Source organism: Ambystoma mexicanum, chromosome 7q (genome assembly GCF_040938575.1).
Source record: "Ambystoma mexicanum isolate Mex_15411 chromosome 7q, UKY_AmexF1_1, whole genome shotgun sequence".
Taxonomy (NCBI): Eukaryota; Metazoa; Chordata; class Amphibia; order Caudata; family Ambystomatidae; genus Ambystoma; species Ambystoma mexicanum.
Window position 1 is genome coordinate 881036744 of NC_090941.1, and position 26380 is coordinate 881063123.

Below are 26380 nucleotides of genomic sequence, written 5' to 3' on the forward strand. Positions count from 1 at the left end.
GAATTAATGATGTTCTTTTAAAAAAAGGTTTAAAAACACAATTAAAAAAACAGGCCCAGAATTGCATTTTCTGCACAAAGTCTACAAATCTATTCTGCAGCCTCTATGTAGTGACAGAAAAATTTAGTAATTTCAATTCAGCTGCATAGGTTTCTGGTATAGGATGTGACACTACAAAATATATGCACATGGTCTAACTGGTACAGTCTCCAATGCTACCTCAGTGTGCCCCAAGCATCACAATGGGTTTCTCGCATGCATACACCATGGTACATGCTAAATACATTGGCCATTTTTTTTAATGGTGCAGTCTCCCATGCTGGGTGCCAGCCATTTGCGTTAGATGCCCAATATTTTCATTGTCTGTGTACTGCACATTTCGGGGTCAGAGGCAGTAGTGTCCAACCACTGATGGTGAAACATGGCTTGGAGGGGTGTCTTCGGATTTTGATGTGATGGCATTGCTGGACCTGGGCTCAAAGTTGCCATAGTGTTTCATAAAAACGATATGCGTGTTCAGGCCACTGTCTTTAAGGTTCAGCATTTCGGGTACTTGAGCACCCAATTCCTGCTGTGTGCAGTATTCAAGAGGTCACCTTTTAAAACCATCACTGATAGATCCTGCAATGAGTGCTCATCTAGTGTGAAGCGTCCATCCACTGGTGTTTCTGTCTTGTGGTTCAAGATGGTGTATCTGTGTAGGTTCATCCTTTCATGCACAGTGGCGGCCCTTCACTATGAGTGAGTGGGTGCCACCACATCACCTGAGGGTCAAACCACCACCTAGCCCGAGTTCTGGGACTGTGCTGCCTACCACAGCAGGGGAGCATCCACCGCTACATATTTTTTTTGGTTTGTTGTGGAGCACTTTCAGCTCCACAACAAATGTAGCACACAATAATGGGAGCCGGCGGGGTGTCGGAAGACTGGCTCCGCTGCCTCCCATTATTGCGCTTGCAGCGTAGACATGCTGCCTGACAGGTGTGTGGAGTCAGGAATGAAACTCAGACACAAGTTAGACATGGTTTTGGCTAAATACTTTTATTGATAAGTAAAAAAGGGTTGGGAAAATGCCCTGCTGTCCCTGCACTAGAGGGGTTTCCCTAAGGGAACTCAAAACTAAGGATCTGTCGGTGTCGGAATACCCAAAAAGAAAACTGTCCTGTAACCAAAGTACTATTCTGACCCTCACATTCTAAAGAAATGAACTCTAAGGTGAAAATGATCATTTGGCCTTCGTGTTCAAATGAGTAAAGAAATCGGTAACTCCATCAAAAAGTCTCTCAAGGATATGGTTCCTTACTCCAGAGGATGTTTTCCTTCCACTGGATTCTTCTTCACGTTTTCTTACAAAGAACAGTACTTGGTTTTCCTCTTCTTTGGCACCAAAATGATATACAACTTTGTCTGTACTTTGTTTTGCCTGGATACCTGGCATACTCTCCTGCCAGGTTTTTGCTCCTTATTCCATTGGACTAATACTGCCTTTTTGGCTATTCTTGTATGCTTCTAAATTTGTCCTTGCTTGGTATGTTTCCATACCAGGATTTCCCTGTGTACCTGTGCCTGCCTTGTCTATTTTCCTGCCAGGCTTCCTGGATTCACACTCTGGCACTTGCCTGGTATACTCTCCAGCCAGGGCTTCTTGCAAACATACACAGGGCTTTCCACTTGTGTGCCTTTTCTCACACTGCCACTCTTGATATTTCACCACATTAGCCTTTTTGGCTAATCCACTCTGTCTACTGTATACAGGTTTGTTAGCATTTATTATATGCACACATGGCACATACTTGCAAACTTCAAAATCTTCTTTCACTTTCTTTCTCAGGTTAGGTAAATGGGTCTCTTTCTCTCTCAGTTGGTTAGGTTTAATTATTCAAATTTTCTGTGGTCGCCAATATGCCCGAGTGTTCCCGGTGTTCCCCTTGTCCCATCGTGGATTTACCAGATCTTTGTGGCGTTTGTTATTCCTCGTGCAGTCCGCCTGTAACAGTCTTCGGGTGCTTTCTCCCTTGAGACCGTTTGCTTTCTGTGTCCCTGATTCCTGTGGCTCCATCTACTTCGCAAGGGTCTCTGGTAGGCGTACTGCTGCTTTCAGACAACGGCAAATGCCCAGGACCTCAGCACTGGCTTCTGGTGTTTCCGCTGTTTATTGTCTTCTCTGTAGAGCCTTCTGCTCCCGAGCTGGTTGGCTCCACAGACCGTCTTCCAGAACGATACACAGAGCGGAACAGCCTGATCGCACAGAGCGGAACAGCCTGCTCTCACCAGCAGCCGTGCAGGGTTTCTTGCAGCCCTGATTTAAATGTCCCGGGCACAGGTGTGTGCATGCAGCAACTAGAGCGCTGCCTGTACTCAGGGCTTCGCTTGCTCAGCATTCCTCCACTCCCCTTCATCGTGCTGCTGTGCTGAGGTGTTTATGGGACAGTAATCCCTTTTTGGCAACCTGCATGAAAATGTTTGATGAATGTCTGTTAGGGAGAATTCTCAGGAACGTGCTAATTCCTTTCCACCGTAGAGACCTCCAGCTCTTTTGCTGGACTTTAGGACTTTTTAATTTTATCCTGGAGAGAGACCTTTTTCCCCACTCTCTCATGTATTTTCTATGATTTTTAACACTTTCCTTTGGTTTTGGAATCTGACAAACTCCAAAAGTATCATCATTTTACATTGTGACACACAGCACCTTCGGTGCAGTGGCACAGGGAAGTCTTAGATTTCCCAAAGGTTTAAATACCTTCTCTTGGTTGAACTGCTGTTTCCAAGAGCAGTAAAGTGAAATTGACTTTACTTAGCTTTTGTAACTTTGTAGACCCAGCACACACTACCTGTTACTCAGTATCTCCTTTGTTTACTTTCTCATGTAACATTTCTATGTTACCGTTTCTTCAATTAATGGCTGGTGGCAGTGGTTTACTTTTTCCTACCATTGTGTGTTTTTACCTTGGGCTGCAATCACAGCTGCAGTATAGAACCCATGGGTGCCCATTTTGTCAAAATGGCCCGCTCGTCTTTTTTCGCCATTTCTTGTTGTAAAGATCCTTCTTGAGATTTACTCTGCGTGTCAAACCAGGATTGGTCCCTTTGTTCTTTGGCGAGGTTCACTGCTGAAGCCCACCTCTGGCTCCAGCTTGTCTGGAAGGGTAGGAAGCAAGGGAGGTGCCCGAAACTCCTGGACCATTGCTTTGCCTGGTGAAGCCCTGCTGCAATGCTGAAGCTCCGAATTCGCTTCAACTAGAGAAGCCCTGCAAAGGACGATGTTTCCCGTTGGGTTGGTGGGACCAATCAACCCCAAGACGAACTCATCTGGAAATCCTCTTGTTGCTGGCTGTAGTTCCATTGCTGTTGCAGGAACCGAGTGCCAGGGAGAGGAACACCAGAATCGAGTGCATCTTTTTAAGTCAGACCGGAGCTCCAGGAAGATTCTCCGGACTCCCTCGAAGCAGGTCTAACCAAGCTTGAGCCACCTCAACAGAGTGCTGGACTCCAGAAGCAAAGAAAGCCCACAAGGTATCCCAGGACAGCGGTGGTGCTATTTGTGAGAAGCTGAAACCACGAAGTGCCGCTGATCTGAAGTTTGCCCATTGCTGCCGTCATCCTTCGAATCGTAATGCAGGAGTCCCCAGGCGTCCTCCCTCTTGTCCCCACGACTTAGGCCCAGGAACAACAGGATCTGCCATACTACAACAGGAAGAGAAGCCAGCTGGAACCAATGTCTTCAGACCTAAGGTACTGTGAACTAAGGGGTACTTACCTCTTGTTGTGTAGCTTGCTAGCTCTCAGTGAGACTTGCATTTTCTGCCTTTTGCAGATTTGCTTGCTGCTTTGTCCCTCACAAGCCTCCCAGCGTGTGGCCCAACAGTGACTTACTTTTCAACAAAGCTCTCTATAACATTGTGCAAGACTGTTTCCTTACCTTCAAGAAGCGCCTCAGCTCCCCTAGACTTTGCTCAATTGACATTGGCTGTCCTGGCTCCCTGAAGACTCTTCTAACCTCTGACTTTGTGTGTTGATCTGTCTCTCCAAAAAGTTATACATTCTTTACTTATATAGCTGGAAAAGGGTTAATCTACATTGCACTGGTGGTTTAAAAGTGCTTACCTGTTTGAGAAACTTGTTAACCATTGTCTCCTCCCATAGCCTTTTCCATACATGCTTACATCAAAGGTTGGGTTAACTATTGCCAAGAGGACAAGGCTGGTGCAATCTCCCACAGGGTACTGCATACAATCTTGCCTAACAATGTCCATAAAGGGTTTTGATGGTAAATCAGTCATGGAGGATTGGTATTTGGCATTATGACAGATTTTTGCAGATTTACAAGACAAATCTGTATTTTAGAGTTGGTCTCTAGGTTGTAACAAAAGGGATTCACTACTCTCCATGGAGGGAGCAGGGGAGGAATTACAATAGGCCATTAGAGCATTGTAAATGGGTGGCTTATCCTACAAAGGGGAAAGGGGGATACCATGTCTCACTAGCTGATGCCATCACCCCCTCCCAGAGGTTGTCTTCCCCCATGTGATTCTCCCTCATATAGCCGCCCCCAGGGTCAGGGTCAGGATCAGGTAGCGCCTGCCATCCCCCGGCCGCATGGGAGGAGGTCACAGCCCGAACCATCGGATTCATCACACAGAAGAGGAGTCCACTCCTTTCAGTCAGCGCTTTTATGTTGCGATGAGGAAGGGAAGGCCATTCGGAGATTGAGTGGGGTGATGACCTACATGGCCCATTAAAACTGGTGGGTGTGGTCATCCTATTGAAGCGCAGGATGAATAGGTTGTCCATTCTTGTTTCAGAGAGCAAGACAAAGATCCTGTAAGAACAGAGAAGCAGAAGAAGCAGAATCCAAATAGGGAAAGAGCATACCCACGGAGAAACACAGATGAAGTAATGTCCCCCTTTGAGGCAGAGCCAGTGAGCAGCATCACACAGCAGGCATGGAGAGCAGAGGAGCAAGATGGACCATGGTTTTCCATGCCAGACAAAAACTGCCTCCTCTGACTAGCACCACAGTAAAGAGCAAGAAATGTGCTGCAACCCTGGAAGTGGGAAAACAATGGCAAGGCCTGGCGATAACCCAAGAGGGGACAAGCCATTTGCATTAGATGCCCAATAGATATCAGTGAAAGCCTAAGAAGAGGCGTGATGCAGGATACTCCCTTTGGAGGAGGAAAGGCAAACCATAGGCACAGAGAGAGGTTACCCTAAGGTAGGCTAAGAGACAGGAGATACCAATACATGGTGCGAGAAATCAAACACTGAGGTGTGGCACAAGAAGCAGGACCACAAGGCAAGGTGTAATTAAAAATCCTCCGGAGCAGGAATAAGGCACAATAATTGACACTTCAAGCAGGGGTGGAAACCACAAGGACACAAGAAGGGGGGTGAGATACAACATTTTCCAGGACTGAGTGATTACAGGCTGACCCAAAGGACTACAGGTTGTTACTACAGGTGGAGAGAAAGACTACAGATGGATTAGGAAAACCTGATGTATGAACTGTACAACCTGGTAGACTGTAAGACATTAAAACATTTGCATGGGGGCCTAGATCAAGCACCCAATCAAGGTGTGAAAGCCTTAACCCCACACCGGGCTAAGAGGTTGCATACTCCACAAGCGGGTGAGAAACATAAGCAAGAAAAAACAGGGTTTGGTAAACCCATAACCCATGCCAAGCTGAGAATGCAAGTGCCCCACGAGGGGGTGAAGAAAGTAAAAAGGAATGCAAGGCTGAGCAGGCTCATAGCCCATGCTGGGCTTAGAAGCTGCATACCCCATGAGAGGGTCAGAAAAGTGTGCATATCCCACAAGATGGTGAAGGAATGGACAACAAAAACAGGACTGACCTCATACACCACAAGAGGGGGAAAAGAACTGCCAAGCAAGGCCGGGCTGAGAAGGCCCATAGTCCATGCTGGGCTGAGAATCAATGCACTGGGAGGAGCTGAAAAAAGACACAAACATCAGGGATGAACAGGCCATAGCCCACAAGGGGCTGAGAAACATGCCTACAACACAAGGGGGTGAGAAGGGACAAGCCAAACACAGTTGAACAAGCCTGTAGCCTACCCGAGGCTAAGAAGGTGAACAATCCAGGAGTTCCAAAGAGCGAAATGTGTTTCAGTTGTGAATACTGACACCTCCAGGTCAGGAGGAGACATCCCAGTCGGCGGGATTTGAGACTGTTACTTAAGCAAGAGCTGGACGATGATGTGAAATCTTTGGTGGGGGTTCAGAAAACCAGCCACCACTAACTTACCCAAGGGGTGTAATTCTATACACCATGCTAAAGCTTGGATTCACTATTCTTTGTTTTCATAGTGGTCAGGACGATAGTAGGTTAGAATAGAGTTTGTTGGAGGACCGTGTTTGTGAGATGTCCCGACGAGCACCCATTTGTTTTTTTAGCATAGTACTCCATAATAGAAGTAAGGTTTCAAGAGGATTTCTTTCATTTAATAAACACAGTGCTTAAACATGCCCTTTTAAAGGGGCTCTACTTTCCATAAATACTCCAGAAAAGGTACAAAAAAACTCCACAGAAGAGTAGACACTGTGCAGGAAAAAACAGAAATGTAATAACTACCCCACATCTGGGAGTCAGGAATTCAAACAGCCCTACAAGCTGAACTTGCTGAAAAGGTTCTTCACTGCCCCTCCTCTGGGTGCAACATTTATAAACCTAAATCACAGGATTAACATAAATTACATGTTGAGTCAGGTCATAAAAGTGATTGATGGAACATTACTAGGCCCCTATATTACTACATAGATTGGGCTAGTTCTGTTGGACAGCATATTTCCTGGAACACAGCCCTCTACCACCCCTTTGTGATGTCATAATCTTATCCCCAACAGCTCTTAGTTACATCATTAAGGGGACCAGATTGGCTGGCACAGTTCAACATGCAAAATAACTATACAGCTTTTTAACTGGATTCTGTTGGAAGATAACGCCGGAGAGCCATGAGTATTGTAGTCCTGTCCTCCAGATAGGCTCCCTGTCCCTCGCCCCACAGCCCACAGGGGTGGACTGGCCTATAGAGAACTCTGGAGATTTCCAGTTAGTTCTCTGTGCCCTCGGCCTCTTTTGTGGGATATTTCCAAATTGTCCCATAGGAAAAGGCTTTGGCTTGCTGAAAATGTGTAATATGGGGCCACTTTGAACATTATTTCCAAGGCCTCTTTTGGTTCCCAGTCCCATAGTGGGCTTCGAAATATTGCACGAAAGGTTCCAGCTGGATGATATTCTTCCTAAGAAAATCTTCTGCTTAAAGCATTAATTTAGCATCACGTGTTATCCTGACATTCACTGCTCAGTTTGCAAAAAATAAAAAAACACAGTACAATGGAGCTTTCAGCCTTTTAATATGTGCTGGATAGAATGTTTTTCCCAAATGTGGCCTACAAGAACATGGTCGAACTGTGGACTCCTATTTTACTCCTACCACCCCTACCCATATATACACACTAATATAAATGTGTTCACCATCATGTGTTTTAAAAAAGATAATATAAAACCTCATATCAGCAATTATGCTCCACTACTTCTAAAAGGATGGAAAGCAGATAAGAAAGGCCCTTTTTGTACTTACCCCATGAGTGTGCATTGGTGCGCTATAGAAATAAACAGAAGGAAAGCATACAGATGTAACTTTTGCTACATGCATGCTATTACCCCCTGCAGCCAAGCTCTTCTACCTAACCCAGTATACCTACTACTTATAACTTCTACATCCTTGTGCATATATTTCTGTGTTGCACCCTTCTCCCTGACATGTGGCACCCTAGATGTAATGTACATGTTTCGTGACATCACTCTACCATGACTCATGTTACCAAGTCCTTTTTTATAACTGGTACGTTTGTCCCACTCTTGTGGACACTACATTAACATCTATTCATCCTCTTGCCCATCTCCTATGTCTGAATTACCATACTCATTTGGGAGCATTTCTTGCATTGGATGAGGTGCACAACAGTTTATGTCCTTGTATCTGTATTGTCCGGTTCTGCAGGGTTATTGCAGATCCAGTGCAAATGTGTTTTCATGTTTTGCATCTCCTGATGTTGCAGGGGTACGTTCCAAGTCTTCTTTTTTTGATCTAGTGGAAAGGTACTCCTGGGCAGAGACTGTGCTAGGCTTCTCAGTTGTTCGTATGCAATTAGGGGGGCGCTTCTTTGAAGATGCCTGTCATATCATTATCTGTGCTGAATATTTGTTGAAGATCCTTAAAATTATATTCAGTTTTGCTAGTGCTGGATGGTAGGTGGAACCCAAAGAAATGTGTTAGGACAACTCTTCCGTACTATTTCTCACCATCAGCTGTTGGACACCACTGCCAAGGACAACTAGTTGCTGAGAGACACAGACAACAGAAATCTTGGATGTCTAAGCTCAAATGAACCCATTACTGACAATGGAGTGTGCAGCGGGAACAGCAGACATTTGCACCATATTTTAAAATATAGGTAACGTATTTCACATTTCCAAGCAATGAAATCATTGTGAAGCTTGAGGCACATTCGGGTAACATTGAAACCTGCACAAGTGAAACCTTGTGAGCATATTTTGCAGTGTCATATTGTATAACAGCCAAGAACACTTAACAGCTGCACTGAAATTACTACAATGTCCTGCCACTACATAGAGGCCGCAGAACACATTTTTAGACACGGATGGAAAAAAAATGCTGACCGTGTTTAATTATGTGTTTTAAACCTCTTTTCAATAAATCTTAAAATAACGGTAATTTTAGTACACTGACAGTGAACACTTTAACCCTGCCTGGAACCCAACTTAACAGCTACATGTGAAAAGGATGTCTTTCTTTTTTGGTTAAATGCAATGCAACGTTCAGATATAAATGTGTAATGTTTCCAAACCATTATGTGTTCTCTGCTTTTAGGCGTTTTATGGTCTTTTAGATATTAAAACAGTTTCCAGTCCCACATTTCAGACATATTGTGCCTTCAGCAAATGAATTTCAAAATGGTTTCCCCTCCCTTCCGCACCTTCATTTTGAGAACAAACTCTGCTGTTGATTTCTCTTTATAAATCACTCCACTGGCTGTGGGACTTTGAAAGCGAATGCTTTGTTCTATCTCTGCATAGTATTTTCAGTCAATTAACAGATATGAAAAAACCTGCGTCTTGTGTAGTTTCTGAATTACAGAAGTCTAGGGATTTTCCGGATACTAAGAGGAAGACCATTCCAAAATTCTGGCAAGAGAACCACCCATAATTTGCCAAAAGCATTCCTGCTTTGGCTACCATGAATTTGTGCTGATAACAGTCTTTGGTATACCATAAGGCAGAGGAGAGGGGTGCCTGCAACACGTGGTGACTCTGCAGATGTTGTGATGAATGCGTCACATGATCTCTCATCATTCACTATGCTGGCTAGGGCTCTGGGGAGTTGTAGTAAAAGAGAAACATGTCCTACTGACAGGCATACAGTACTACAACCTGGGAATGCAAATTGCAGGCTGCAGACTCTTTTGTGGATCCCCCGTCTAGCTGCAAGAGTTGTTTAATGTAAAGTACTGTTTTGAGACTAGGAAATCGCAGTCTGGACACCCCCTGAACTGCATGGGAGGGGACGCGTGTTTACACTTGCATGCAAAAGGTCCACTTCAGTCCAAATTTGAATATTTTCAAAATGGAGCAAAAAGGTAGAGTAAAACTGTGGCATGTATAGTCTCAGGGCCTGTGGAATGTGGAAGCCTGAGGGGAGAGAAACATTCTAGAGGGGATGGTAGGAAGAAAGACAAAGGGGCAAAGAGGGAGTGGATGGTGTGGAGGATCTCCATATGAACACAATTAAAGACTTAACTGTTTTTCTGGTTGTACACAACTCGTCCATATCACATTTGGTGACGCGGGACCAACGACATGTGTGGGGGGGACTCCACGACTGATCCTGCTGCTGTGCTCCTCCGGCGAAGTAGTAACTCCAAGAGAAACCTCAAGCAACAAGATAATTGCTACACGCCAAGGATGATCATCAATAGATTTAACCTTTACACTAGGAAACAAGAGCAAAACGAAACAGTGGAAGAATATTGTTAGTACCTTACGGAATGTGGCTGTTTCGTGTGATTTCATGTTAGGATGGGAACTGATGAACTTATCAAAGACCAGACCATAATTCACAGAAAAAAATCCAGCAACCGAAGAGAAGTTGTGTATGTATGGTAATCCTACTTCAGAAGATGCTATAGCCATAGCTAAGAAAGTTGCACACATGTTCAAAAACCATTAAGAAGAAAAAGAAAGCTGAAACTAAGAATGCTAATGAAATAGGTCAAGTAAGAATGGTGAAAAAAGAGAAAATGCCCCTACAAGAGACTGAAAATAAGGGATTAAAGAAGAAATACATAACTCTCACCAAACATGAAAATAATAAATGCTTTAGCTGTGGGAAATTGGGCATTTGAGAACTCCATTTTTGGCCTGCAATAAACCAAAAGTATTCCAACTGTGGCATAAGAGGACATTTTGCTACCACATTCTGGAGGAAGAAGAACATAGTATATGTACAAGAGGGATAAAACGGCTCCGATGAGGAAAGAGTAGTTATGGTGACAAAAGCCACAAAGCATTATTCAATTATGAAATGTCCGAGCTATACGATCTATATTGGGGGTTTCCCTACAAAAGTGATGGTAGACAGTTGCTCCCCATAGTCAATCATAAATGAGAGCAGATGGAGGAAAAGATGAGAAGGAGGCTTAAAATGTCAGACCTCAGAACTCTGTAGGCTTTGAAGGGTTAAGGATAAAGATAATGGGGATGTTTTAATCAGTAGTGGTATTCAAAAGTAGAACGTCTGTGGCAAATTTATTTATTTATTTGCATTTATAAAGAGCACAGGGCTGCCCTGAGGCATCGTGGCGCTGTTACAGAAGGCTTGATCTTAACAGATCATAACATGAAACATAGCATACGTAGGTTGTAGCATTCGATAGCAGTACGTGCAGTGACAAGTGTTGAGGGACGGTAGTGCTTTGCTTTGGTTACATTGCAAGCATAACTTGAGCATGTTGGTTTGAGAAAAACATTTATTGGAATAGAAATGTTTTTAGTTTTTTGCGAAAGGTGGTGTAAGATTCTTCGTTCCTTAGAGAGGTTGGCAGGGCATTCCAGTTTTTTGGAACGAGGTGTTGGAAGCTAGTCCCTCCAGCTCTGGTTCTTTTGAACGTGGGGACATAGATCTGATTGGCACGGTGTGCTCTGATGGGTCTATTGGAGGTGTTGAGGGTGATTCTTTTGGAGAGATGGGGTGGGGCATCTAATGTAAGGCACCTGTGTGTGATAGCCATGGCTTTGAAAAGTATGTGTTCTTTTACCGGTAGCCAATGGGCGTCTTTCCTGGCTTGGGAGATGTGTTCCCTATTGGGAATGGTAAGCGCAGCCCTGAGGGCGTTATTCTGTGCGATTTGGATTTTTTTTTATGTTGTTGATAGAGGTGGCTAGGAAGAGGGCATTGCAGTAGTCCAATTTGGTGCCTATTGTGGCTCTGGCAATGGATAGGCAGTTTTTGGTGGAGAGGAAGGGTTTAACTGCGTTGATAACCTTGGTGGTGAGCGCTGAGGAGGAGGCGATGGCGTTGACCTGGCGGGACATGGATAGAGAGGCATCTAGGTGAACACCTAAGGTTTTGACAGTCTTGGAGACTGTGATGATGGAGTTATCGATGTTGAAAGATTTGTATTGTGGGGGGAGTTTGTTGAGGGTTTCTTTGTTGCCTACTATGAGGATCTCGGTTTTATCCCCATTTAAGCAGAGGCCGTTAGCAGCCATCCAAGTTTGGATGGCTGTGTAAATTTTAGTTAGGGCAGTCGCATCTTCATCGTAGGTCCCGGTTAGTGGGAGTAGTACCTGCATGTCATCCGCGTAGTTGGTGTACGCTATGTTGTGACAGTCAAGGTCATTGAAGAGTGGGAGGGTAAATATGTTGTGAAGTTTGGGGGCGGTGCAGGAGCCCTGAGGGACACCGCAGTGGATGATGGTGGGGGCTGCTGAGGCAATGTCTGAGAAGACCTTCATGAGTCTCCCATTTAGAAACGAGGCCGACCAGGCGATAGCTTCAGAGGAGAAATGTGCTTTATTTTTTAGGTGCATGCCTAGAATATCATGGTTAACAAGGTCAAAGGCTGCTGACAGGTCCAGTAGTAGAAGGAGTGCTGGTTTGCCTTTGTCAAGGATGTCGCCAAGTTGTATTTTTAAGTCGAGTAGGGCTGACTCTGTTCCGTGACCTGGTCGGAAGCCCGACTGTCTTTTTCCTAGGATATGGATGGTTTCAAGATATTCCTGGATTTGCGTGTAGGCAACTTTATCCAGGATCTTGAGCAGGAAAGGTACGGTGGTGATGGGCCTATCGTTGCTAGCAACGTCTGGGTCAAGTGTTTTTTTTTTTTTAGGAGGGGGCGAACCCAAGCTTCTTTTAGACTGTCTGGAACTGAGTTGGTGTTAAAGAAAGCGTTAATGAAGGATTTGAAAAAAGGGGCAAGTGTTTCAGTGCAGTCTTTAATGAGACTGGCTGGACATGGGTCTCCTTTGCAGTTGGATGGTTTAATCTTGTTCATTGTCTCAATGACTTCCTGTTCTGTTTCTTCCCTGAATTTGAAGGGGGCAATGGGTGCTTTGTCGGAGGGGAGCACTGGACTGGGGTGTGCCGGTGGTCAGATGTGGAGGATGTTTGGAGGTGCCGATTGTATGGAATTACACCAGGTTTGGTCTTTAACAATATCTTGTGATTTAGTAGGTGGTGTTGTGAGTTCTTTGAAAATGGCAAAGAGTTCTTTGGATTCAGAGCTTGCATTGGCAATTCTTTCATTGTAGGAAGCTGACTTGGCTACGATTATGGCTTTTTTATATTTAGAGGTGATTAATTTGTAGGAGGATTGATTTCTGCCAGGTGTTCAGTGCTTTTCTTTTCTGAGAGCGGAGTTGTTTGAGTTCAGAGGAGAACCAGGTGTTTGAGTGTTTCACTGTTTTGGCTTTTTTGTTCTGTAGTGGGGCAATGATGTCTATGGCAGTGCTTAAGGTGCTCTCATAAATATCTGCTAATACTGACGGGTCAGAGGACTTAAGGTCAGTTGTGAGGGCGCTGAGGTGTGGTGTGATCTTGCCTTTGGTGAGATTTTTAGCGCATCTTGCCAGTGCTCGGGGGATGGGGTCAGGCTTTTCGGGTTTAGATGTGGCTGGGATGAGGAAGTGAATGATGTGGTGGTCTCACTAAGGAGTTGGTGTGATGGAGCTTATGTCTATGTGGCAATTGTGGTTGGCTACCCAATCAAGGATGCGCCCTTTGTTATGGGTGGGTGAGGTATCTTTTGGTCAAAGCCTAAATCTTTTCGGGCTAGTGAGAGATTTGGCTGGCTTGTCCTTTTTGTCGTTGTAACCTAGGTTGAGGTCACCTAATAGGATGCTTTTGGAAGTGATTTTAAGGTTTTCTGTTAGGCGATGTAGGAGGTTCTCATGGAACTCCAATAGTGGGCCAGGTGGGCGGTACACAAGGTTGATGGTGGAGTTAGGGGAAAGGGTGATTTTTATAGCAAGGGAGTCTGTGGTATCACCCAAGTTGGATGTGGTTTGTCTGGCCTCTAAGTGGTCTTTCAGGATGAGTGCAACCCCACCTCCTACTGAGGAGAGGCGGTCTTGCCTGATGGAGTAGCCTTGTGGGATGGCAAGGTTGAAGGCTGGCCCTGCGGCTCTATGAAGCCAGGTCTCCGTGATGGCTAGAATGTCGAGGTCCAGGTTGATGAGGAGTTTGTGAATTTCAGTGGCATGAGCAGGGATGGATCTAGCATTAATAAGGGCACACTGTAGGTTGTGAGGGGTTTGAGATGATGAGGGGGTGGTATTGTGTGGTGCAGATAAGGCAGTGTTAGGGTGAATCACGGAAGGTGTGGGTATGGATGCTTTGGCTGTGGGGGTGTCTGTTACTATGGTATTGGGAGGGTTGGATGGTGCTTGGTGGGTAGTGCTGGGGTATCTGGAGCAGAGTCCCAGGAGTTGATTCCTAATGTTGGTCGGTCTAGTGTATGATGTTATGGTGGGTGGAGGACCGGTGGCTGCTGTGATGTTGCTTTTGGTGAAGGAGGGTAGAAAGTATGTGGGGGGAATGTTGGAGGGGAAAGTGGGGGGAGCGCGTGGTGGGCTGGTGGCTTGAGGGTGACGCATGGTGAGCATAGGGGCTGTGATAGGATGGCAGCATAGCTTGATGCTAGGGTAGAGGTCAAGAGGGGGCAGCTAGGTGCAAAAATCTGCAATTATGGCAATACAGGCAGGTGCAAAGTGCAGTACACAGTAGCAATGGGGTGCAGCTAGGTGCAAGGCTCAGCAGATAGGGCAATACAGGCAATATGGTGCAATAAAGCAATGGCAGAATGGATAATCAGAGAGGGGGCAGCTAGGTGCAAGAATCCGCAATTATAGCAATTCAGGCAGGTACAAAGTGCAGTACAAATGTATAAATTGCCAAGAAGGGTGAAGGAGTCCTAGGCTAGTGAGACCAGGCTGCCCTAGGGATTAGTCTAGATCCGAACCTGGAAGCACCCGTCATGATCGTTGAAGTGAAGAAGACTTCCCTGAAGTATTTACAAAGAAGATTGGATGTTTAAGAGGGTATGCATATAAGATTGTATTGAAAGATGGGGCTGAACCTTGTAGCCATAACATGAGAGATTGCCATATCAGTCAAAGATGATGTGGAGAAGGAATTGGGACGTTTAGTAGAGGACAGCATAAATGGACCTTAATAGAAACATAGTAGACAGATGCCCAATGCCTGTGATAACGGAACTGTATCAACAATGCCAGTATGTACACATTATTAGATCTTTCCGCAGCATATGGCACTCAGTTCAGAAGTGCTGAGGTTGAGGAAAATGCTAAGAGAAAGGGAATAAAGTGGAAGTTTACTTTGTATTACAATCCGCAATCCAATGGGCGCATGTAACGCTTCAATAGAGTGATAGTTGGAGCAGTTGAACAGGCTGTGAGGAAATCCATGAGCATAAGACATTAAAAACATGAATATATAATACACGAGTGGCACCTAACAGGGTTTTCTCAGTTTCGGCTAATGTGCGGGAGGGAGACAAACACCTGTCATAAACCATGTTGGGTGAATGAGTAACCGCAGAATAAAAAGGGACTTCTGGAAAGGCACTTCAGGAATATGGTGACATTTTGAGGAGTTAAGTAGAAGGAAAATGTCTTCAAGCTCAAAAGGTAATACAAAATGGGTTACGATACGAGGATAGGGAAGGTGAAAATAAATAAGGATGCAAGATCGTCACCAGGGATGTGGCCAAGAATGAAAAAGGGGACACGTGTAAGGGGAAGTCATGTTTTCAGATCCTAAGGTGGTCATGGAAATCTTGTTCAATGCTGTGAGGCTAGAAGATGGATCTATATGGAATCTTGATAAGGTAGCATTGATGGGGGAAGAGTAGAGCAGGATGAAATGCTGATAATAAAGCAGTTCTTGTACATAGAGGAGGTCTTCAGGATGTTTACAGAGGAATTGTACTAAGCAAAGAAAACAGATGTCAGAAATAGTAGGAGTATAGCATAGCAGGGAAGGATGGGAGCACCAGAAAGGGTGATAGTCAGATTGAATTAACAAAGTTCTTGTGTCAACATGCAGGTGAAGAGTAATAAAACCGAGACAGATTAGAAAAAAGTTCCAGTGGGTTCAAAGATTATGTTAAGCAGTGAATATTGAAATGTTGCATTAAAATGTGTTGGAGAATGGATAGAACAGTTCATTCACATGAAGTATTCAATGAACTGTATATATATATATAAAAGAATATAGGGAATGTGGGAGGAGAAAGCAGAATGATAATCTGTTTTCAATGTAGGAGTTATTGAAATGCTAATAATTAATGTATTGGTTATTTTATAATTCGTTGTATTGTCGTCCTTCCATGGATTAATGTTTTCTTGTGTTGATATTGTTAAAAGGGGAAGGGTGTGTGGCATTGTATAGCCTCGAGGTCTGTGAAATGTGGAAGCCTGAGAGGAGGGAAACGTTCTAAATGGGATGGTAGGAAGGAAGATAAAGGTACCCGGAGGGAGTGGATGGTGTGTTGGGGGGGGGGGGGGGGTCTCCATGAATACAAATAAAGGCTTGCCTGTTAACCTAGATGTGCACGATTCATCTATACCACAAAAACCTATACAAAACAGCCTTTACTTTTCACTTTCCGTATTCCATTTTGGAACAAAATGCAATGATGCCTGCAAATAAAGCATTTACAATGGTTTCCAGTGGAATCTGCCAGCTTTCTTGCCAGTTGGAGAAGTCAGGCACAATCCTCTGTTTTCTGCCACCATGTATTTGAACATGGAGGGGGAAAGGAGCACCCAAATGATCATGATAGGTTATTTATAACGTGCTTAATACCTAGAGATTTCTAAGCACGGACCCGGGGATCGAACCTGTGTTGCTTCGTGTCGTCATGCTTCCAAGGCAAGTATGTTGCCCTTGAGCTATCCTCCCGAGACCATTACGCTCTTCTATGGTCCCACCCCACCTTCGAAGTGCACCAAAATCTCCAGATTGGTGAAGTAAAGAAAGAAAGATATTCCTTGCTTTTATGCTGTGGAAAATGCACCATATATCCTACTTCGGACTGGAATTTTGGAACTAAAGACAGAAGGTGCTAGAAATGAAGGACTGGGACAGGCAGTGCTGCAAATAACTAAACTGGATCATTTGTTTTCGTTACATTCCCATCCCAATTGCTCATCTATAGAGCTAGGCCTGTTCTGGAGTTGTAGGAACTGGCCGAGATCCAGAAGCAGTTGACCCGCAACCTGACTTGAGAAACATAAACCTTAAGGTTAGAGGACACTGAAAGATAACCTTATATATGATATGGCATTTATAACAAGCCTATACACAAGTGTTTCAAGCCTTGAGAAAACCTTGAATTTTCTCCCTGGTAAAAGGGATAGGGGAGGCACAAGGACACCGGGAGTGTAGTTTGCTTCCCTTCTCGGCTATAAGGTGAAGTCCCTAATTCCCTGAACACTAACTTTCTAAAGCAGCTTACCCTCTTTACCCAATAGCCCTTCCACCAACCCATCCCTGTGACATAATAAATGTAATGAAAGTTACTGTGAGTCTGGAGTGCTCTGTTGATCCCATGCCATCACAACACACTGAAGGTGGTTATTTCGCCAGGGGAACAGGGCCATTAAGGAAAGGCAAGCCTGGCACCAATCTAGCTTCATTTAAGTCTATGGTGAGACAATGAAACCAGAGGTTTGAGGGGGCAAATGCAACAATGTTTTCTACAGCTGCCCAGAAAGGAAAATCTAAACATGATAGTTTGAGAAATTTTAACTTCTGATCCACATCCTTTCTAGCCGGCAGCTGGCTAGAACCTCTGCAGTGATCCGTCAGCCCTGAGCGTTAAAAACAGATTTAATATATGCTTCTGCTTTTGGACCAGCTAATAGTAATATAAGGAATTTCAATCTATATTTAAAAAAGTGAACATTTGTGGTTGGCTGGGTTTGTGGCAAAGCGTTGTTCCTTGTCCAATTTCACAAAGTTAACCAATCTGCACCAAATTTTGCAAAGTTACCGGTTAGGACCCTCTGGACAATACTGGCTACATGGCATTTGGACAGCCCAACCCTTTCCCTGGATTTCAGCACCTTCACACGTGAGATGGTTGCCTGAAATCGCCGATTCATCAATGTGGTCGTAGAAGGACTGGTCCTCAACCCTAAAATGCATGATTTCTTAAAACAGTTGCACCGGAATGCACCGCAACTCACTGCACCACGCCAGGGTGAGGGGAGAGAGCACAGTAGGTCCCAGTATGCAGCAGCACATCAGCTCTCGCCTTCCCCCAACATCTGCTACAGGGTATGTCAACAATCGACACACACCCATTCTCAGTGCAGTTTACTTCAGAGTGCATGGCACATCAAGAGATAAGCGAATCAGAACAGCGACCTACAAGATAATTGATTTTCAATAATTGATGAGTGTTGTCATGTCCGTCCACAGAACCCGTTTGGAGAACGGGTACTTTTTACTAGGGTTCACATAAAAACACCGAAATTGCTTCGTAATACGTTTCTTTGCAGCACTTAAAGTTGAATTAGAGAACAGGTCTTTTTTCTTAAAAACAATTGTGTATTTATTGCAACACCCATATAAAAGGAATGGACATCTTCAGGTTTACAAAGGCATAACCACAGGGACAACATTCCTCAATAAACTGCAGCAGAGTAACAATGCAATGACACTTGCCTCCAGCATGTGCATTCCAAACTTGTATTTCACATCTTCTATGCCATTGGCTGTTGCAATGAGTGCATGACTTGCATGCATGAACAGCTTTTTGCAATGCCAAGTAATGTCAAATGCAGTTTTTCTGAATCCTTGCTTACAATCTTAAAGAGGCAGCATAATCTGCATCGGGGATATAGCCTCTGCAGCTCAAACTTTGGAAGTTCATGTAAAGAATGATCTTACCTTCTTTTACCAGTTTACCGAAACTGTGTGCAATTTCATGCAGAACAGCCGCTCCACTAGTGGGATCAATCCCTCCAAATACCCAGGAATCACGATGACCGCCCAAAATGATATACCTGTCTGTAGACAAAAACACACACACACACGGTCAATATGAGGGCTTCGATTAACGAAAGTAATTAACAAGCGTGTATTACACATGTGCCAACTAATTTCCATACAGTACTGGGTTGAGGCCTTCGAATTGGAGCATAAAAACCATTGGCTCTGTGTACATGAATCAGATTCAGTTTGAAGGGTTGCATGTGCAAGGGACCTGTGGTACAGGACCTAAATGCATATACACCTGGTAGTGGGTGCTGGAAATCATTTTTGTATCTCTTGGCTGTGTTTTGTATTATTCTCTGTATTAGGTCCACACAATACAGTGTGATGTAGTTATCACATGTTCTGAATATTTACAACACACATCTGTGTACCAGGGAGCAACTGTCATGCATTTTGTCTGCAAAAGGATCAATATAAATAGACTGTTGCAAACAATACGTGGCATCATCTAATATGAGGGATTCATTTTGACTCAACCATTTTAAAAAGGGTGAGGGTTCCCCAAAAAATAGGACTAGCCATTTCCCTTAGAGACAAAAGTAGAACAGTGTTTCAGATTCATGATAACACTTTAGTGTAGGGAACATATATCGATGATAGGAATGTGCAAAGACGCATAGTAAGGCACTCTCTTGATTAGGGACACAGAATATAGGCTTTAAGTAGGTGCTCAGTCGAATACTGGCTTAAAAAAATAATTTGAAACTGTCACGAGTGAGTGCCCTTTAAGACACCTCACTCGTGAGGTGGACGTCACAGGCGGATGTGACGTGGTGAGGGGCGGGGGTGTGCGGGGAAGCCACGGGTCCATTAGGAGTTGAATAAAGAAGTCATACTCCACTCTGCTGGCTCCTGTCCATTATTTGGGGCCCTCTGCCCCTAACATTTGGCGACGAGGATTCTCCCTGGTGCCAGCGGTCCTCCTTCCCGCCACGTTGGGGATCCCCCCCTGTGTGCGTCCTTTACATCGGTGATCCCACCGACGAGCGGATCCCCGCTGAAACGGAGGGGGCGCGACCGCGGATGCGCCTCCCTTTCCCACCTCCTCCTCCTTCACATGCAATCCAAATCCCTGGAAGCCGCGCACGCAGCTGCCGTGCAGTAGAAGACTTCTCTGCACACGGCGCCTGGTGCTTTCCGCCAGCCTGAGCACCACCACAAAGCAACCACAGACTACAAGGGGCCCACAGAGCTTTAAAAAAAAAAAAAAAAAATTTCTACATCACCACTCCTCATTTGCTGGGGCCTTCTTCCTCGTCCCAGTACCTCTGTGACTTAGTGCCGACCTGCCTGCAGAACGACTCTCAGCTCCAACCCACCGCTGAGGCCACATCCTGCATGCCACCATGAGCACCACTGCTGCCCAGGCATCTTCCAGCTCTCAACCCCCACCTGCGCCAGCTGTCACCAGATCCACCGCCACAGCATGGCGCATGCCGCCCCCGTTTTCCATGACACCTCAGGCAGATAAAGGACCTCGATGGGTGGAATGGTTGGAGGACTTCAAAAATTTCATTGAGGCCGCTGGAGAAGAAAACTCCCCTCGACTGCGCAGCATGTTCATAAACACGGCAGGGGGAGAGATAAAATCACTTATCAAAACCATTCCGCCAGGGGAAATTTGATGCCCTCATCGCAGCCCTGAACAAACGTCTTGTCATTGCTCCCAACAGAGACTATGAACGATATGTCTTTAACCAATGCCGTCAGCGCACGGACGAGACTGGATGAATTTCTCATGAGGCTCCGCGTCAAAGGTGCGCATTGCCAATTTGACGCGTTTTCACTTGATGAAGCGCTTCGACTCAGAGTGATTGGAGGGTGTGTATCGGCGACGCTACAGAAGCAACTCCTGAAAAAACCTGTCACCATCGAAGAAGTAAGTGCAATGGCACGTATACTCGAAAGAGTTGAAAAACAAGCCACTCACATAGCCAGCAATGCCGCTGGACAACTTGACAAAAGTGACGTGATAGCTGCGATCCACGCTGGGAACAAAAGCGTTTCTCCAAGCAACATGTCGACCCCGCGTTTGCAGAGACAATGCTATAGGTGTGGGATGGCGTTTCCGCATGCAGGTTCCTGCCCAGCTCTCTCTCAAAAGTGCGGCAACTGCGGTAGGGAGGGCCACTTCCAATCTGTATGCAGGGAAGGTAAGCCGTTTCCCACCGCACGTGACACGACGAGAGCGCAAGTCAGACCCATTGAAAGATTCTACACTAGCCCGCCTCAACAGCCCCGGTTCTACCAACAGAGCCCGAGGAGATATGTGCGGGTGGTTGAAGAAGTGTACCCGGAAGATGACGGCCAAGGCTATGGGTCACAAGGACAAATTGCGCGTATTACTGATGAATATGATGGACCGCCAGCAACGCGCCGCGAGTTCATAGCTGAAGTGCAAAGTGAACATGATTATGACGCTACGTATGACCCGCATACAAGCGACGAATTTGTCAATCTCATAATGGACGAACAGGAAGCCCGAGAAGCACCCAGGATAGCCATTGACATCTGCGACAAACAATTCTGCTTTCTGATTGACTCTGGAGCAACGGTGAATGTCATGGGTGAAAAAGAATTCCTAACGCTCTGCCAGAAACCGACGCTAAACCTGTCCATGTCCAAAATCTACCAATGGGGGGCAGACACCCCGCTGCAAAGTGTCGGGTCCTTCAAACGAAGATTGATGTTCACTGACAAATCCACCGATACTGTGATCCACGTCATCAGGAGCCCCACCAAAGGTCGCTGCCTGCTAAGTTACAAGACAGCGTCCTGTCTCGGACTAATCAACATTCTAGTGCGAGAGGGGGACGTAGTCAAGTCGTCGGAGGGTCCAGCTATACAGCAAGGGCAGATCCGCGCCCTGATATCCCGCGACAACACCCCATAACCAAGGATGACATTGTCCGGGAATTTCCGAAACTGTGTCAAGGCCTAGGTAAATTGAAGGGGCCACCGATAAAGTTACACAGATGCGGCAGTTAAACCAGTCCCACAACACCCACAAAGGGTAGGATTCCACCTGCAGGAGGCGGTGTCCAAAGAACTGAACCAACTACTTAGAGATGATATCATTGAGCCTGCCACGGGGCCGACTCCGTGGGTGTCCCCCCTTGTGATTGTCCCAAAGGAAGGCGGTCGTCTGAGAATATGTGTAGACATGCGTGTAGCCAACACCGCCATACAGCGGGAGAGACACCCTGGACCCAAGATTGAGGACATGATAGTCCAACTGAACAAATCTGTCCTTTTCTCCAAACTAGACTTAAATCAGGGGTACCATCAGCTAGTACTTCACCCCGAGTCACGGCCAATCACCACGTTCGCATCGCATGACGGACTATTCGGCTACAAGAGACTAAATTTCGGCATCTCCTCGGCGGCCGAAATTTTTCATGAAACCATTCGGCAAGTCATACGTCCCATTAAAGGAGCTCTCAACTATAGCGATGACATTTTGGTCTTTGGCAAGTCTCGCAGTGAACACGATGAAGCACTCCGTGCAGCATGCCAGGCAGTACAGGATGCGGGTTTGACCCTCAATATAGAAAAGTGTCGGTTCAGCAAGGCGAAGCTGAAGTTTTTTGGCCACATCTTCTCAGCAGATGGCATGACTCCGGACCCAGACAAAGTGGCGACCATCTTCCACCTCAATAAGCCTTCCCAGATTGCCGACGTCAGGTCCTTTCTGGGGATGGCGGGATATTGTGCCCGGTATATCCAACATTTTGCTTCCATCACTGAACCCCTCAGGCGTATGCTCCAAAAAGACACTCCCTTTGTATGGTCTGAGGAATGTCAGGTAGCATTTGATACCATCAAACACTCTCTGACAGAGGCAAGGAGGCTAGCATATTTTGATCCCGAATGGCATACTGAGATAGTGGTGGACGCGAGTCCGGTGGGGCTAGGTGCAATCTTAGCACAAACCAGTGGACAAGACTCACCCGAGACACATTGTGGCATACGCCAGCAGAGCTCTAGCTCCGCCTGAATCTGCGTATTCCCAGGCAGAAAAGGAAATCCTGGCAGCCGTCTGGGCTTGCGAACATTTCCATAATTTCATCATCGGAAAAAAATTCACACTAATTACAGACCATCAGGCCTTGTTATCGCTGTTTGGCATCCCCCCAGGATCGAAAGATGGGGCATCCGCCTACAAGAATATGATTTTTACATCGTTCATCGGCCTGGGGGCGAGCACAACCCTGCTGATTACCTCTCCAGACACCCAGCGGGCAACCACACTCCAAGACAGGGCGATGCGGAATACATAAGCTATGTCACTGCCAATGCACTACCGCCCGCCGTATCCATGGACACCATTGCGACCGCGTCTGCTGCTGACCAGACGATGGCACTAGCGATCAGCTTGACGGAGAACAACAAATGGAAGGACTTTCGCAGAGCAGTCCAGAGCCACCCAGGAGCATCTCGAGATGAGATGGAGCGTCTGGCGAGAATACACGTAGAACTGGCAGTCCAAGACAACTCCATTTTGCTGCGAGGATGTAAGATAGTCGTTCCTACCTCACTGCGAGCAGCAGTCATCAAAACGGCGCATGAGGGACATCGAGGTGCGGAGAACACCAAACGCCAGCTGAGGTGCAGCGTGTGGTTCCCCTTAATGGACGATATGGTTGACCGGTGGGTAAAGACCTGCACAGCATGCAGATGCACAGCAAAACCTGAACCGCCAGTCCCACTCAAAGTCATGTCAATCCCTGAACATCCCTGGGAGAGAGTGGCGGTCGACTTCTATGGGCCACGGGAGGAAGGAGACTACCTACTACTATTCATCGAACAACATTCAAGATTCCCTATAGTAAAACGTGTCACGTCGACAGCATTTGCTCATGTCGCAGCAACATTTGATGAAGTCTTCAGTGAGTGGGGAATACCAGAGACTCTCAAGTCAGACAATGGGGCCCCGTTCAGTGGTCATGAATTTGGGGTGTTCGCAAAGCACATGGGATTCCGTCACCAAAGAGTAACCCCGAGATGGCCGCAAGCCAATGGAATGGCGGAAAGGTTCATGGCGTCCATTAAGAAGACAATGCAAAGAGCACGCCTGGAAGGAACTGACCCTCATCAAGCGCTGTGCAGAATGTTGCGTGATTACCGCAACACGCCTCATGAAGCCACTAATAGGACTCCAGCAGAGCTCATGATGAAATATCAAGTGAGAACTAGGGTCGTCACCAACCCAGCGAGGAAGCCCAGAGTAGATCAGGAAATCATCAGAAGGGATGAAGCCGCGAAGGAGAAAGCTCGCGAACAGACTGATAGAAGAAGGAGAGCACGTCCCAAGGAATTCCAAATTGGTGATGAAGTGTGGGTTCAAAGGGCCACGATGAAAAAAACTGTCTCGCAGTTTGCACCAGAACCGCTCCAAGTAGTGGCTGTCAAAGGAACAATGATCACTGCCACTAATGGAGAGCAGGAAGTGACCCGCAACAGCTCAAGGTTTAAGCATGTTATGCAAGAGCCAGAAGAAAGATCACCACAAGAAGAAGACGACCCAGCTGAAAGAGACAGTCAAGATGAAACTTGGGTCCCCCTCGGACCACAGGTCCAGCGCCAGGTGTACCCTGATGAAGACACTGGCGGCGGCTCTGACCCTGAGCCGCGAGGCAGACCCCAGAGAAATGTGAGGAGGCCTCCCAGGTTAGTGGAGGAGTGTTGATAGCGTTGCCACTTGGCCAAGTTATGTTATGTGAAGCGAGTTTTGCAAAGGTGACTTGAAAGAACATTTTGTCCGGGGGTGTTGTCACGAGTGAGTGCCCTTTAAGACACCTCACTCGTGAGGTGGACGTCACAGGCGGATGTGACGTGGTGAGAGGCGGGTGTGTGCGGGGAAGCCACGGGTCCGTTTGGAGTTGAATAAAGAAGTCATACTCCACTCTGCTGGCACCTGTCCGTTATTTGGGGCCCTCCGCCCCTAAAAGAAACCAATGCAGCAGTATCAAAAAATGAAGATTAAAAACCCATTCTTGATTAAACACAAGCAAATACGTGTGTGTGCTAGAGATGAGTGAGAGGTAAACAGGGGTTGTTCCTATGGAGACACTTGAGGTACTGAAGACCAGTAGAGAATGGGTCCATGTCCCCTATGTCAGGAAGAGTGACATGCTGCAGCCAAAGAGGCATCAGACAAACCGAATGTTCACTGCCTGAGGTTGCATGAAGCAGTACATGCGAAGACTGTTTGTATGGGCACAGTCCGAGAGCCATGCTCTTTTTGAGACTCTGGTAGAGGTGAGCCGAGGTAGACATGGATGTTTAGAAATCTATCCATGCCAGCCACCCCAGAGGAAATATCAGTGGGCTTATCTCCGTCACCAGGCTGCAGGAGCAGCTCTTTCATTTCCACTGCGAGTTTAAGCCCTGTTGGGCATTATGTGTTGGTGTAGCACAATATAATAGGAATGGAGCAGCGAGCACTCTACATAATGTAAAATATGCTGTCTAGTACTGAAATCATTGCGGCAGCGTTTCAGTGTCGAATTGGAGATAGTGTGTGGACATGTCTTTTCAAAGCCCAGTTGGGCTGTTTGAATCTTGGCCTAGATTCTCATTCCAATATGTATGTTGCCTGAACAAGCACCAGAGTGCCTGTCCTGCCCTCTGAGCCACTTCACTGATTGGCCAGCACAACTCTACAAGAGCCAATCCAGGGAGCTGGTAGGTGAAATCCGCCCACCTCGCCATGGCCCACACTAAGGCCCCCCGGTTGTCTCTGTACAGCCATGGCCGCGGGCCGTTCGCCTCGCCATAGTTCTCTGCTGGTGTTATCTACCAGCAGCCTTTGACTTGAGAGCTCAGTGCTTGCCTCACCGGACTGCCTCTACTACTGTTTTCATCAATGGGGCTGTGTCAGGCTCCTCATGCTCTCTTTCCATACCACCAACACTCCCCACCTCCTCTCACCATCCTGCTATAAGTTTCACAGCGTGCGGGCCGCCCTCTCGTGCCCAATGGTCTACGACATGCAGCTGGCCACCCTCCAAAGTCAAACTGCACCTGGAACATTTTACTCCTTACATTGCACATGGCAACCACTGGACTTATATCCGATGTATGCCTCTTCCCTAATCTATATGCTAAAATTCGATTCCCTGTATGTTCCTTTACTTCTGTGGTCTCCTCACTGCCAGAAACTTGAATCCTGTTTAGACCTGCGCATTGACTGTTTTTGCTGAATTTTAGTGCTTTCTGCGAAAGTTGAATTTAGATGTGCCTTTAAACATGTGCATTGATTGCTTTCAGTTGCACTTTAGTGCTCATCCAGTCTGGGTACTTAAATTCTGCTTCCCTGTGCATCTCGTGTTTAAAGCACAGTGTTGTAATGTGATTCTGAGGTGGTGACATCACTGATGGTGGAATGTGGCGATGTCAGTGTGTGTGGAATTGGTGATGTCAATATGTATGGAATATTGGAATGCTATGCTCTGAATGCTGCTTCCTGACTTCACAGTTGAGATCTAGCTGGCAAGGAGGGACGTGCCAATGTTTCTTCCTGGCAACTTGCATACAATAAACCTACAAATAACTTACCTGCTGGTCCGGGTGTTCTTCAGGTACCGAGTTATTACACCCTTCCTTCGTCTGTGCCTTTTTGGCTGCTAGGCTGCCTGGTTTACTCATGCGCTGTACAGTTCCCCTCTCTGCCTTTCCCCATCCCCCACTACACAACGCTTTCTATCTCCCCTATGCATTCTAATTGTTACTCGATCACCTATCC

General features: G+C 46.2%; 1 protein-coding gene across 1 annotated transcript in view; it reads right to left on the reverse strand.

The window, feature by feature from the left end:
* Positions 1–26380, reverse strand: part of NAALAD2 (N-acetylated alpha-linked acidic dipeptidase 2) — a 1042620-nt gene that overhangs the window by 369461 nt on the left and 646779 nt on the right. Inside the window, exon 11 of the mRNA XM_069639397.1 lies at positions 18526–18645. Within this exon, the coding sequence (XP_069495498.1) occupies positions 18526–18645 (120 nt within the window). The remainder of the gene's footprint in view (positions 1–18525; positions 18646–26380) is intronic.